We start from the raw sequence: 16,178 nt of genomic DNA, 5'->3' as shown, positions 1-16,178 counted from the left end.
TCTACTTAGAAACTTCCCATAGGGGCAGCTAGGTGGCGCAGTGGATAAAGCACTGGCCCTGGATTCAGGAGTACCTGAGTTCAAATCCAGCCTCAGACACTTGACACTTACTAGCTGTGTGACCCTGGGCAAGTCACTTAACCCCCATTGCTCCACCAAAAAAAAAAAAAAAAAAGAAACTTCCCATAGATTGTTCTTTGTGGGCCCAAAGGGCACAACTAATTCAACTTTGTCAACTTTTAAAGTTTGCATTCTATTCCCTGGGCAACTGGTAAGTCTTCTAGAGAATAACAAAATAAATCAAGACATTAAAGTCATTCTCTCTGTTAAGGACTAAAATTCTAGCTAAACTGTCTAAAATATCTAATGAGTGGTTGCCAATAAATTATAAGCTTTAGCAAGAGTTAGACTTTTAAGCATTTATTAAGGAGAATAAGAATTTGGTAAAGAGAGAGAGAAAGGCCTAGATTCCTATCTATTAAAGGGAGAGCACATTTCTAGCTCCGCTCTCCACCAGAGTCCAAAGGCAAGAGCGTGAGCCCAAGCGCCAGTCTCTTCCTTCCTCCTCCCACTAGCCCGAGTCACTTCCTGACGCCAAAGAAAAGACTCCTAGTCTTGCCCTCAAAGACCTCCGCTTCATGGGCGGAACTCTTCTACAGTAAGTCTCCAGCAGGTGGCGTCATTCCAATTGTTACATCTCAAAGTCATATAGATCCCTGTTACCAACCTAACTTACAGGGGCAGCTAGGTGATGCAGTGGATAAAGCATCAGTTCTGGATTCAGGAGGACCTGAGTTCAAATCTGGCCTCAGACACTTGACACTTACTAGCTGTGTGACCGTGGACAAGTCACTTAGCCCTCATTGCCCCACAAAACAAAACAAAACAAAACCCAACTTACTTCTTACACTCACTGTAAGTATCACTGTGTAATTCATAGCTTCACTTTGAATTGAAAGTAGGTATTCTCCAGCTTGAGTTTCTGTCATTTTCAGAATGACTATGGAAACAACTCCTCTGCAAAACAGGAAAGAAAACGTATTATTATGGAAAGTTTGTGAACCACAAAAAAAAAAAAAAATCCAAAAACATGATGCTGAATCAGACTTCTGGTCTACTAGGTCAAATGCTCAGTCTCTAATAGTGACTGCAAAGTACTCTTTGTGGGAGAGGAAAGACCTTGCTCTCTCCAATTCACTTCAATCTATCAGGTCATTATCTTCATCCCCATCAGAGTTGGCTCTTAGATGGAGTTTTAAGGCTTGTGGATTCTTTAGATGTATAATCTGAGGGGTTTAGAGAAAGTCTGCTTTAGGGGTAATCGAGCTCAAATTCCTCATTTTACAGATGAGGAAATTGAAGTCCATAGAGAGGTAAAGTGGGCTAACCCAGGAACACACAGATAGTGACAGAGCCAGGATTCAAACCCAGGTCTTCTTTCTATTATGCAATGGTACCTTCAAAATTCAGTTAAATTCAACACAAGTCAGCAAATATGCATTGAGTCAACTATGTGGTGGGGCAGCTAGGTGGCGCAGTGGATAGAGCACCGGCCCTGGAGTCAGGAGTACCTGAGTTCAAATCCGGCCTCAGACACTTAACACTAGCTGTGTGACCCTGGGCAAGTCACTTAACCCTCATTGCCACACACACACACACACAAAATCTCTTTTTCCAAGGCCCAGTCAGGTACCAAACCTCTGTGAAGCCCTCTCTGATTCTACCTCAACTACCCCCACACACACATATCCACACTTTACCCCAGCTAAAATTGATCTCTCCCTTTTCAAGTTTTCCTGGAGCACCTTATTTGGATCTTTAGTCCTCACTACATTTGACTTTATAGAATATCTATTTGTATAAATGCCAAATCCCTCATTTTAGAGGGCAGTGACTGTGTTGTTTGTCAACTGTGTTCATGGTGCCTAGAGAGATACCTTATTTAAAGTTGAATGAGAAATTTGAGAAGGGAGAGATCAATCAAGAGTCAGCAAACAAGTATTAAGCACCTGCTATGTGCCAGGCACTGGGGATAAAAATATAAGGAATAAAATGACCCCTACGCTGAAGAAGTTTACATTATAATGGGATCAAGAGATTGTTTCAAGGAAGGCTTTATGGAGAAGGTGGCCTTGAGTTGAACCTTGAAAGAGGAAGGAATCCACGAGATCCAGGAGGTCGGGAAGGGTCAGAGTAGCACAGTTTAGGAATAGAAAATGGGATTAGCAAAAGCCCGGAGGAAGGAGAGGATGTGAATGAGTGATGGAGATTAGTCTACTTCAGTTGGAATGTAGCATCCATGGAGGGAGGTAGAATGACACAAGAAGGAAAAGGCAAATTGATGTGAGAGTATGAAGGACCTCCGTGCACACAATCTGGATGGGAGGCAGTTCAATTCAATTCAAGTCTACCTACATCTAAGAGAGATAGCCTTTCTCTGACAAAATGTTGAGTTGAACACTGGTTGTCACTACTAACCCACAAAAGAATTATTAATAAATATAATGCTCTTAACTGTAGAGTTTCTCATTGTTGGAGAGTAGAACTTCTTTTGGGCAGGATCTGCAGAAATCTATCTAGTGCCCTCATTAACAAGTACTTCAATCTATTTCCACATGAGATTTTGGATTATTCATGGTAATTATGATTATCTACGAAGAGATTAAGATTCTGGATCATGGGGCAGCTAGATGGTGCAGTGGATAAAGCACCAGCCTTGGATTCAGGAGGACCTGAGTTCAAATCCAGCCTCAGACACTTGACACTTACTAGCCGTATGACCTTGGGCAAGTCACTTAACCAAAAAAAAAAAGATTCTGGATCATTTGCAATTAGAGGACCTAGGTTTGGGTTCAGCTCTTGTAACCTCTGTGACTTTGGACAGAAGTCCCTTAACTCTCCTGGCCTTGGTTTCCTCATTTCTAAGATAAGGGAGTATTTTATGGCTCCAAATCTAGATACAGTTTTCTTCTAGGGACAGAAAATTTAGAGTCACTGAACAGATTAGTAGTATTTTATAACTAGAAAATACCTTAGTAGTCCTCCAATTCAGGGGGCTCCAACAATTCAACTACTCAATTGTGAAGCCTTAATCAAATGATTGAGAGGAAGTAGTAATCACCTTAACCCTATTCCCAAAGGCCACCACTGGAAATAGAGAAGGTGTTTTGGTCAAAAGATCCCCTTAGTTCAAGGACAGCTACCCCCTTCTTTCTTCCCTCCTCCACATACATATACGTATACATATACATATACATATACATATACACATACACATACACATACACACACATACATATACACACACACATACATATACACACACACATACATATACATACAGACATACACACATACACATACACATGCATACAGACATACACACAGAGGTTCTACTTTCAGCACTGCAGAGAAATCCTCTTTCCCACAAACAGGGGAATCTCAAGATTTTGAGGAGCCAAAAAGTAACTCTTTTTCACAAAAAAGGACAGAAAGTAACCATTTAGTTAATCCAGACTTCTCATTTTACAGTTGAGAAAACTAGAGATTGACATTCAAATTGACCTAGGTTGGCCTGGCTAACAGTAATGATTTGGAATCAGGTATACTCTAACAAGGGTCCAAATTAAATTTACTGCTATTGATGTTCAGATTTTGCCCACAATATTGTGTTCCCTATAAACACAGCTGGGGAGATGAAGGTTGCTACCCAATCATATGACTAGGAAGAATAGTAGAATTGAACTTCACTTTATTATTCATTAGAACTATTCCTTAGATGTGTGAGCATGAAATAATATTTTCCCACTAAATTCTATTATAATTTCAGAGAATTATTTCCCTAGGGGAAACAACTGGATAAAGCCCAAAATAATTCTTAACCATCACAATTTTTTTTATCCTAATTTTTTTCAAGGAACATTTTCCTTTGCCTGTAATCTGTACACATTTAGTTCTCCTTCTCAAACCTTACCAGGTGCTATTTAAATAGATTATAAAATTTACATAATCTTTGTTTTTAAAATAGACTACATAGTTAATTTCCACCTCACTGGGAAAGTTCACTGATTCTATGAAACTTGAATGTTTAAGAAGTCACACTAATATATCTCTAATTCGAAATTATTTTTTATTTTTAGTTCTGAATTTTCTCTCTCCCTCCACCCCTTCCACCATTTGCGAAGACAAGAAATACAATATCCAGTTTACACATGATCTGCTTCCAATATTTAATACAACTCCCTGGCTGCAAGAGCCCTTTGCAAATGTTTTTCCAACTGTGTTAGATAATGTAAATGGTCCCTAAATCCTCAAATCTAAAAAGTCAAAGTTCTAACTATTCCTACAAGAGATAGCTTTGTTATTAATAAGTGTTTATTGACCTAATGCCTAACTGATTAATAACAAAGAAGTTCTAAAGACCATAGCCCATTTGAAGTGAGGATTGGGCCAGCAGGGGTCTTTAAAGTGGTTTCACTCCCATTTCCTTTGGTGACCTGCAGGCAAATGGGACCTTTAAAAGACCTTTCCAGTATATTGTGAGATACCAGATTAACAAATCAGATGACTCCCTACCCTTGCTTAGATATGTAAATGTAAACGTGAAATGGGCCAGAATGGACAAAGCAAGGTTGTCATGCACCTTGGCTATTATGGAAAAATGGATAGTGGTGATGGGTTCAGGAATAGGTTCAGGAACTATAATTGATAACAACAACAATAAATGTTCATAAGAGCTAAGGTTTTGTTTTTTGTTGGTTGTTTCAGTTGTTTCTGACTTCATAATTCCATCTGGAGTTTTCTTGGCAAATATACTAGGGTAGTTTGTCATTTCCTTCTGCAGCTCACTTTACAGATGAGGAAACTGAGGCCAATAGGGTTCAGTGACTTGCCCAGGGTCATACAGCTAGGAAGTGTATTAGGTCACATTGACTCCAGGTCTATCTAGTGTTCTATCACTTTCTTTTGAGTAGGTAAAAGAGGCCTTTCTTTGCCTCATTTCTTACTTAGCCTTAATCACTGAGTGTGTGTTGCTTTGGGCAAACTGAGACCTGGGAAAGACTTTAGCTTAAAAAGGCCAAGGTCTGGGGCAGCTAGGTGGCGCAGTGGATAAAGCATCGGCCTTGGATTCAGGAGTACCTGAGTTCAAATCCAGCCTCAGACACTTGACACTTACTAGCTGTGTGACCCTGGGCAAGTCACTTAACCCCCATTGCCCCGCAAAAAAAAAAAAAAAAAAAAAAGGCCAAGGTCTCCCATTCCATCGGGGCCATCTCCAGTCATCTGGATGTATATCTTGCCACTGGAACCAGATGGCTCTGAAGGAAAGGGTGATGTTGGTGACTTTGCACTGCCCTGCTTCACTTAAATTCAATTCACTGCAAGTCATGACATCACCTCCCGATGTCATGGTCCTATTAGAGAAAGAGAGACAAACAACAACATCCACTGCACTACCTAGCTGCCCCTTATCCAACAGAGCCACTCAATCTTAACCACAACTCCCTAGTCACACAATGGAGTTACTGTAAACTACTATATTTTTAAAAATAAGTTTTCAGTTTCTTCATCCCTAGACAAAAACCACTAGAAACAAGTAGGGAGATATTATAGATAGCAGCCACTATGAGAGTCCGAAGCCCTCACTTTTCCATTTCTTTTCATTCCCTATTTTGTCCCTTTCTCTCTATTCCTTTTCTGTCATCTGTTTGAGTGGACATTTCTTTTTTTTGAATTTTTTAAATTTTTAACTTTTTTTAGTGAGGCAATTGGGGTTAAGTGACTTGCCCAGGGTCACACAGCTAGTAAGTGTTAAGTGTCTGAGGCCGGATTTGAACTCAGGTACTCCTGACTCCAGGGCCAGTGCTCTATCCACTGCGCCACCTAGCTGCCCCCCATTAGCCTTTTTTTTTAATAACCAAAATAAAATTTTGCGTGTGTGTGTGTGTGTGTGTGTGTGTGTGTGTGTGTGTGTGTGTGTGTGTGTGTGTGTTTGGGGAGTGGGATCAGGGAGAATGCTTACCAGAGAGAAACTACCTGAATTAACTATAGCCATTTCCTTCAGTTGGATTGAATTGAGTGTGTTTTCTTTACACACACACACACACACACACACACACACACCCCAAGGAAGGGAATTCCCTTCCCTTTCTCCTTTGCTTTTCTCCATAATCTGATTAAAAGAATTGTGGATATACAGTATCAGTAAGATTTCAGTAACTTGCCTCTGAGCAACATGCCCTCAACTGTTAATAAAGTTCTTCATTTTACTCAAATTATAAGAAGTAACTATGCCACATCAATCTGAAAAGTATTTCAAAAGAGGAAAAGAAAGTGAATGTGTCTAAAGATCTGGAACGAAACTTCAAAAGCATGTGCACTGACCTGAAAAATAGTCACTGATTTAATTTGCCTTGAACACTGACTGACCTCTTCTCTGCATGCAATTCATAATCACAGTACATACGTATGTATGTATGTGTATGTCCAGCACACACATACATCCTGCTGTCTAGGTTGCTCCCTTGTAGCCAGTGATGAATTTCAGAAGTGAGGGCTCTTTACCTTTCTCAGGTCATTAGACTGATGTTTAGTATTGCACTCCTACAATAGTATTTTCTTCTCAACTGAATGACTGCTCTAATATACCAAATGGCTCCCCATGTGCCTAGAGAGGGAGGTGGAGTAGTCAGTACTAATAAGATGGATACAGATGGATTGTATCCTGTCTGTCCTTCACATCTGTGATGGTTCGTCTTTAAGGAGTGACAGCAGCAGGGGGCAAAAAGGGAAGCAAAATTCAAAGGGTTTTAGAGATGAAAAGAACCTTAGGGATCATCTTGTGGTTCTCATTTTACATATGAGGAAACAGAGGACCAGAGATATGAAGGGATTTTCCTAAGGTCACACAGCTAGATAGAAGCAGTCTACTAAATCTTGGTAAGCTACATTTAACTTGGGAAATAATCTCTGAATCAATTAAATTTTTGTTCGGAGAAAGAGTAAAAAAAAGTTTGTTGTAGATAGTCCAAATACTCCCTGACATATTGTATGAAAATATCATATATTGCAAAAGATTGAGACACAAAAGATACAGCTAAAATCTTTTCCATTGGAGCTACCTATGAATGTAACTAAAATGAAAGGCTGCAAATATTTTTCACCTAGGCACAATAATCACTGAAAAAATAAGATATACCAAGACATTATTTGTACAAACTCCAGTGTCTTTTCTCATCAACATTTGAATTTGTCATCCACTGCACAAAGACAGTTGTTTCCAATACAGGAAACCTGAGCAGTGGCGGGGAGCTGTCCACATGTGAAATTTACACATACTGAAACAGTTAAGGTTGAACCTGTTCTGCTGGTCAGTTCCAAGCTGTAGGACTGGAAAGGACAGAGGTGTGGTCTTTGTGCTATCTCTTCATCAGTAAAATGAGGAGAACTCAATGGCCTCCAAGGTCTTATAACCATTTGGAGATCCAATTTCTTGGGTTCTCAATAGACCTTAGTCCAGGCTTGCCTATTTTGTCCTTGGAATCTTGACACTGCTACACTGCTGATATGAACTTTGGGACTCTGCACAGGCCTCCAGCCTCTGGCTCCTGCTTTCTTTCTTTCTTTCTTTCTTTCTTTCTTTCTTTCTTTCTTTCTTTCTTTCTTTCTTTCTTTCTTTCTTTCTTTCTTTCTTTCTTTCTTTCTTTCTCTCTCTCTCTCTCTCTCTCTCTCTCTCTCTCTCTCTCTCTCTCTCTCTCTCTCTCTCTCTCTTTCTCTCACTCTCTATCTTTCTTTTTTATTGCAGGGGAATGGGGGTTAAGTGACTTGTCCAGGGTCATGCAGCTAGTATCAAGTGTCTGAGGCCACATTTGAACTCAGGTCCTCCTGAATCCAGGGTTGGTGCTTTATCCATTGTGCCACCTTGCTGCTCCTGCCTACTTTCTATTGGAAAAGTTTATCCTTTAGTCTCATCCAACCTTCCACTTGCTTCTGGCTCCTCACTACCTCACTTAACTGAGGCTGATGATTTTGCACAGCTGTGTCTCACTTAAATCCAATTCACTTGCAAGACAAGATATCACCCTTCTGATGTCACAGTCCTCTTCCAGAATTATGGATTAACAACAAACAACAACACTGTATTTTACTCACTTCCTCACTTCCATTAGCACTGAAGATAAAAAGGTTCGTATTGTTTGTTTATGTATACAAGCAAATCTAAAGTTAGTGGGCAATTCTTATGCCTTGCTTACCTTGAAGCCCACTTCATGGAGAGTTCTTGGCCACAGCTATTGGCCAGTCTGGAGAGTTTTTATAAAGAGTACACAAGCTTAAATTTGTCTAGATCGTGGACCAATTTGCTAGGAATTAAATTTATTTATATATTACTTTCCATTTGATGAGAGGCAACACAGAGTATTGTATAGAATTCTGGACTTGGATTCAAAGAAGATCAAGAAGAGTTGAGTTCAAATCCTCATTGTGACACTATGTGACTGACCATGGACATGTTGCTTCATCTTTCTTGAGTGTCAGGAAATTCAATAAACTTATCTATTAATCTACATATAGGTCATTGTTTGGTGGAGGGACTTTCTACTCCACCCCTCCCACTAGTGAAATCATTTCATGCAGGAATTAAAAGAAACTTTCAATAATCACAAGTGAATTACATTTAAGGAAAAGAAAGTGCTTCCTTAAGGCTGTTCTCAGCATGTTTACCTCTCTACTCACCTGTTTTGTAAATCAAAGTCAGGTTGGCAATCAGTCCAGTTATTCTTAAAGAACCAGGCACATGAAATGTTCCCCCGAATGCTCAATATCACTTGCAATGTAAAGGCTGCAAAAATATCTACTTCAACTGTCTCAGCTGCTTTATATACAACTCCTGGATTTTCAGGTTTCAAGGAACATCCAAGGTCTTTCATGAGATCTGATGCCTGCATTGCAAAATAAACAAATTTATAAAGATAGCTGTAGGAAAGAACATATCCATATTTTAAACAAAAACTTTATTGAATACTTATATTTTTCATGTCACAAAACACTTAGGTAGCCCTATTGTTTAGAATACATACATATGTATATATAAAAGCTGAAAAGTTTTTTAAAATCCCAACTTTCAGTTGCATTTTCAAATAATTTTGTAAGCATTACTCAATTATTACAACATTCAAAAGAAGTAAGCAAATATCAGTTTGTGATGAGAAACATATGCTACAAGGATTAAGAATAACATGGGACCAAAAAAAGAAAGAATAAAATGGGAACTGGGTCAGCAAGGAATTAGAAATCCATAATGATTTCTTGGATCTAATTTTTTGCTTCCTCAAATGTTAGTGAGGCCAATAAAAGAAGGTGAAGCAGTGGTTTCTTACACCACCTGCAATGAATCCACTGTCCAGTCTTACAGAATAATGGGATTCTGAGCTGGAAGAGGCCTTGTGAATTCATTGATTGCTATCTCTGAACAGTATCACTTTAACCCATTCATGGTATAGATGAGGAAATGAAAGCCAGAAAAATTAAATGATTTGCTCAACAGAGAACTTGTAGAAGTAGAAGGGCCAAAATTTGAACATAGGCCCTCTGACTCCAAGTATATTATATCACTTTCCTTATGGTATAGAGCAAAGAAACACCTCATAGGAAAAAAAAGGTTGGGTCTCTTCCTCCTGGGTACAGGCCACATGTGTATTCTGATACTGATCTTACTGTAAAATTTATCTTTAGTTCTATGTTTTCATCATGTCTATAAAATATCTTGGGGTAGCTGAGTGACACAGTAGATGGAGCACCAGACCTGGAGTCAGGAAGAGGTGAGTTCAAATCCAGCCTCAGATACTTAGTATCTGTATTACCCTGGGCAAGTCACTTAACCCAGTTTGCCTCAGTTTCCTCACCTGTAAAATGAGCTGGATAAGGAAATGTCAAACCACTCCAGTATCTTTGCCAACCCTAAATGGGGTCATGAAGAGTTGGATATGACTGAACAACAAAAAATATCTTAGGCATAGAATTTTAAAACTGGATGGTCCTTAACATGAAACCCAATTCTCACTTGAATGAGAAAGAATAGGGGCAGTTCTTTGTGCTTTTGATCAAGCGTAGAGAATGTCTTCCTTCTCTCTTCCCTTACTAGCACTAAGCCCACACACAAGGGCTTCACTGTTGTGCAGTTTATACCATTCATGAAACACCACAGCTTCATGTAAGCAACATTTGTTTCTTGGTCAGCATATGCTTTTCTTTCTGCTTCTCAACAGCAATTGCTCTTTTGTAAGGCCTGTACAGGGCTGGAGCCAGTGAGGCCTGGAATGGGCCAGAGCAGGGCAGACAATCCCCAAACAGAGGAGGCTATCTCACTGGTACATGGGTGGCACTCTCCCAGAAGTAAAGACAAGAACAGAGTTATCCATTTCTACATTTATGCCTGACTCAAGAACTAGACAATTTAACATTTAGCCTATTAGATGTTCCACTCAGCAGAGAACACTACACCCCAAATACCTCCTCAGGACAGGAGGTTTCATTGTTTTCCATTATTAATTTTTTGTTCATATCTGTAATTTCATCAGTTTAAAGCATTCCTGAGCCCTCTACCAATTTAGATGAGTAAATTCTGAAAATGATGGTTTTAAGAGAGTAATCTGGGGCATTAAAAGATTAAGTGACTTGCTCAAAATTAAGAAATTTGTCTAAAGCCAGTATGTTCCAGAGGCTGAGCTTGAGCCCAGGTTTTCCTGATTTTGAGGCTGGTCCTTTATACAGTAATCCATTTTTTAAAAGAAAAGTTCTCTGTTTAATCACTTTTTCACTCAGTTATTTAAGTGTGTGTATACATGTGAAGCAGCTTAGTATACTAGTGGACAGGGAACTGCTCTGAATCAGAAAGGCCTAGGTTCAAGCCCCATCTCTGACACATATTGGCTGTGTGACCTAGGCAACTCTCTAAGACTGTAATTCCATTTACTTAGCTGTGTTCCAAAGAACTCAATCTGCAGCAGGACAGATTATCCCCCTCCCCAGCAGCACAGGCTTCTGTGTTTATGGGACACATTCTCCCAGCTAGATGAAAATATTTGACTGCAGAGACAAACAAACAGAGACAGGGAGGAGGGAGAAGGCTCTGATGTCCTCTTTAGCTCTAAAATTCTTAGTTTTTATCTTTTCTTATTTCCCAGAAGGCTACTCTACTCAATGTTAAAAGAGAGATTCAATATCAATGTCTAAATTTCCAAGTGGACTTTACAGGTCTGAATTTGCAATGTCACCAATGCATTAGTGAATTTGTCTTAATATAGTTATTTTTGAGTGCAACTAGGTGCGCTCCAATCAATATCAATAGATAGAGCACCAGGCCTGAAGGCAGGAAAATCTGGATTCAAATCCAGCCTCAGCCATTCTCTAACTGTGAACTTGGGCAAGTTACTTAACCCTGTTTGCCTTGGTTTCTTCATCTGTAAAATGAACTGGAGAAGGCAACAGCAAACTATTCTAGTATCTTTGCCACGAAAATACCAAATGGGGTACTGAAGAGTTGGACACTAGTGAATAAGTATTTTTTTTAATTCTACATATTCACTGAATGTTATGATTGACAAATGAAACCAAATGTACCCCCTCTCCTAGCTTTTTCATCATTCAAGTAGGACCACAGTATTTTAGGACCAGTTTGAAGCTCAAGAAGCATTTATTAAGTGCTTACTAGATGCCAGGCATTGGGTTAAGTACTATGGATATAGACAAAGGCCAAAACACAGTCTCTGCCCTTAAGGAGAAAAGATATTAATAACTACATACATACATTGGGTGTAAGTAAGTCACTAGCAGTGAGGAAGACAGAGAAAGTCCTCCTGCAGAAAGTGAGATTTGAGCTGAGTCTTGTGTAAGCCAAGAAAAAGAATAGGTCAAAGTGATGGAGGGAAGCATTCTAGGGGTTGGAGAAAATCAAGTGAAAAGGTATGGAGAAGAGAGATGGAACATAGGGCAGGACAGGGGTAAAATGTAAGAAGACGGGGAAGGCAGGAAGGGACTAGGTTGTGAAGGGCTTTAAATGCTAAACAGAGAAGTTGATATTTGATCCTGGAGGTAATAGATGCCACTGTAGTTCACTATTTAGAGGTGTGTGATAGAAGTGACCTGGGATTTAGGAAAATCAGTTGGCAATTGAGTGGAGGATAGATTGGAGTGAGGTGAGACTTGAGGCAAAGAGTTGAATTAAAGTCCTCTTGCAACAATCCAGGCAAGAGGACATGAAGGCTTGTTCTTAGGTGATGACTGCATGTGAGAAAAGAACATAGATGAGAGACGTTGTGATGATAGAAACAAGAAAACAACCACAGATTGCATCATGGGAGGTGAGTGCAAGTGAGGAGTCAAAGATGACATCAAGGGTTCCAGCCTAGGCCATTGGAAAGATGGTGGTGGGCTCAACGTTAATAGGAAAGTTGGGCAGAAGAGAGGGCTTGGGGAGAAAGAGAATGACTTCTATATTGGATATGTTCTTTCAGAACTTCCTATTCTAGAACTGGAAGGGACCTTAGAAGTCATTGAGTTCAACCCTTCATTTTACAAATGAGGCTTGGATAGGTCAAGTGATTTGTACAAGGTCTCACAAGTAATAATTGTCTGAATGGTATTTGAACCCACAAAACCTGAGTCCAGAAGTAGTCCTCTTTCCACCGCACTATGCTGATGCATTTAACATCAAATCCATAAAGGTATTAGGTATGGGTACAGATAAAGTTCATTCAGCCTCTACAAAGGCTTTTGGAGCTGAACAAAGCCTCAGAAGAGTCTCTGGATTAATGTCTTCAATTGTCTGGTTAAAAAAAAAAGTATTACTATATCTTTACCATAAATGTTGTTGATGATGTAGTTATTGATGATTCATTGATCCTGTGATCAATTAACATGCACTTTATTACAGGTGGTTCTTGGTTTGCAGTAGATCCAAATGCCATTGCTGAAATGACAACTGCAAAACAAAATCAAAAGAATTACGATGGTACATACAGCCTCAAAAAGATGGCCCCTACAAGTGTTAAAAAAAAAAAAACACCAAGAAAAGACAGGGGAAATAGTAATGTTAAAGTCTATGAATCCAGAATAATTCTGAAGAAACTAGGGTTCAAAAAAAAAGATAAAGCCATTAATTGTATCTTGTATCTTCTGTATGATTCCCATAGAATCATGATATTAAAACTGGTTTTAAAGCCTCCTTATTTGGGCTGCAATCCATGGAGATGGGTGAATACATTAAATTCTCAATATTTAAATTCTTGAGGCTAATATTAGTATAAAGTTAGAACTGTAAAGAACCCTAGAGATCATCAAGTCCAACCTCTCTCTCTCTCTCTCTCTCTCTCTCTCTCTCTCTCTCTCTCTCTCTCTCTCTCTCTCTCTCTTTTTTAATTGCCTGGGGCTGACTGTCTTTGTCATTTCCAGACTCTTTTTTTTTTTATTTAATTTTTTATTTATTTAAAAAATTTTTTTTTTTGCGGGGCAATGGGGGTTAAGTGACTTGCCCAGGGTCACACAGCTAGTAAGTGTCAAGTGTCTGAGGCCAGATTTGAACTCAGGTAATCCTGAATCCAGGGCCAGTGCTTTATCCACTGCACCACCTAGCTGCCCCATCTCTCTCTCTCTCTCTTTTTTAAAGCACTTTGGTTTATTTGTTTGTTTTGAGATTGGGTTTTCCTATCTTGCCCAGGTTGGAAGTACAGTGACCACTCATAGGCCCAATCTTAGTATTGATTAGTGTAGGAGCTTTGACTTAATCTGTTTCCAACACCTGGGCAGGTTTGCTCCTCCTTAACCATTTGCTGCCACTCCCTTACTCTGGGAGGTTCACTATATTGACACCAGACAGTGCAGACACCTGGCTTAGCAGACTAAACCCCAGAACTCCCAAGATCAACAAATCCATCAGCCTCAGCTTCTCCATACCTGGGATTATAGGCATTTGTGACCATACAAAGCCTCTTTTTTTCCCCTTCCTTCCTTTTTTTTTTTTTTTTGTCATGGTTTAGGAAGCTAAGGTCTAAAGAGCTTAAAAGATTTGTCTAGGATCACATAGTAAAGCAAAGAACTAGCACAATAAATTAGCTCTCTAGACTACTAATTTATTACTCTTTCTACTATATCATATTACCTCTTTCAACTTTAAACATCCTGGCTACAAAACTCCTGCATGTCTGAGCCTATTCAGCCCTTAGTTTTTTTTTGAAGAATTGCTTTATTTCACTTACCTAGTTTTCATCCAAATCCCCATTGCAAATAATGGGATTGAAAACCCAGAAACAAGAGTGTTCTGGTCACAATTAGATCAGGCTTGCCCTCTCTACTTCTTGTCCTTTCACCTGCCTATAATGACACATCTCCAAGGGAACAACTAGAGAATTTTTACAAGTCTATGCAGATTCCATTTGAACATGTTTCTTATGTGCTATTTCTTAGTTGGGCAGTTAGGTGGCACAGTGGATAGAAGGCCAGGCCTAAAGTCATGACAACTCATCTTCCTGAGTGCAAATGTGGCCTCAGGCACTAACCTAACCAGCTGTGTAACCCTGGGCAAGTCACTTCACCCTGTTTGCCTCAGTTTCCCCATCTGTAAAATGAGCTGGAGAAGGAAAAGGCAAACCACTGGAGGGTCTTTGTAAAGAAAATCCCAAAGGAAGTCACAAAGAGTTGGACACAATTGAATAACAAAATTTCTTAGTAGAGAACAGAAATCAGATAAGGCCTCCAGATTTGCACAGGCACCTAGCTGTCATTGGGATGTCAGTGAACTTCAACATAGAACAAGTGGGCCTTTACATGAGGTGTAATAGAGGAGTGACAAGAATTGTTGAAAGAGTTTGAAATATTCAAAGGGGGAGGGGAGAAGTAAGGGTGTAAAGAACTGTGGCTACTGTTTATACTTATTAGCTGATTTTTTATAATTACTAATCTAGAACACCTGGTCCAATTAGTTCCAAATAATTCAAAATAATGTAGAGAATATAAAAAGGACTATTCAAAGAAAGTTATAAAAAGAATGCTAGAGTTGGGTATGAATTGAGGCAAAATAGAAAGCCATCAGACCACTGGTCAAGCACAGTAAAGGGAATGGGGCTATTTTTGTGTTTCTTTTAGAGGCAATAAGTAAGTAGAAGGGCATTAAAAGCAAGCTGTTCTCCTTGGTAAAGGAGATAAAAGGAATACCTATATATAATGTTTATAATTATATCAATATGATTATATTATATAATAAAGAAAATTAGAAAAGCAGCAAATCAACACTCCCATCTAAATTTTGAAATAGAAATTCTGAAAATCAACCCTCCATCTAAATATTGAAATAGAAATTCTGAAAATCAAAAAAGAGATCAGCAAAATTGAGAGCAAAAAATATTCCACTGGCTTGGTAAATAAATGTAAGAGTGTTTTTTAAGGGAAAAGCTAATTAATAGATAAACTATGAACCCAAGTTTTAAAAGAAGGGAAAATAAAATTGTCAATACCAAAAAATGAAAAAAAAGGATGTCACAACTAATGAAGAAGAAATAAAGGAAATTATTTTAAACAACTTTGCCATATTATATGCCCAAAAAACCTGATAACTAATGAAAGTGATCAATATTTTGCAAGGAAAACATTTTGCAAACAAAATATAACATTAAGATTAGCACAACAAGAAATAAAGAATTCAAATAACCAAATTCCAGGGAAAGAATTTGAACAAGTTATAATGAACTCTCAACAAAAACAAAATACCCCAAGACCAGATGAATCTGCAAGTGAATTCTATCAAATATTCAAAGAACAATTAATTATAAAATTGCATAAATTATCTGGAAAAATAGGAAAAGAAGAGGTTCTATCAAGTTCCTTCTTTGAAAAAAAAATATGGTCCTGACACCTAAATCAGAAAGTGTCAAGAAACCCTAAAGAAAAACAAGGATGTTTGGAATCATTGTTTTTATTTTATATAGCTTTAGAAATGCTAGCTCTATCAATAAAATGAGAAAAAGAAATTTAGGGAGGGAACAAAGATAAAACAAAATTGTCACTTTTGCAGATGATATGTTTGTCTAGTCAGAGAACCTTGGAGATTCAAATAAAAATTAATTGAAACAAGAACTTCATCAAAGTAGTAGTGTATAAAAGAAATCTATATAAATCACTAATCTTTA

The 16,178-nt window shown here is 38.6% G+C and overlaps 1 protein-coding gene across 1 annotated transcript in view; it reads right to left on the bottom strand.

Moving 5' to 3' along the window:
* Positions 1 to 16,178, bottom strand: part of FLT3 (fms related receptor tyrosine kinase 3) — a 96,988-nt gene that overhangs the window by 69,229 nt on the left and 11,581 nt on the right. The window contains exons 2-4 of the mRNA XM_043995101.1: positions 12,858 to 12,979; positions 8,734 to 8,939; positions 902 to 1,017 (exon numbers count right to left, since the gene is read on the bottom strand). Coding sequence (XP_043851036.1) covers positions 902 to 1,017; positions 8,734 to 8,939; positions 12,858 to 12,979 — 444 coding nt within the window. The remainder of the gene's footprint in view (positions 1 to 901; positions 1,018 to 8,733; positions 8,940 to 12,857; positions 12,980 to 16,178) is intronic.

This window comes from Dromiciops gliroides, chromosome 3 (genome assembly GCF_019393635.1).
Source record: "Dromiciops gliroides isolate mDroGli1 chromosome 3, mDroGli1.pri, whole genome shotgun sequence".
Lineage (NCBI taxonomy): Eukaryota > Metazoa > Chordata > Mammalia > Microbiotheria > Microbiotheriidae > Dromiciops > Dromiciops gliroides.
This window is presented reverse-complemented; position numbering and strand designations above follow the sequence as displayed.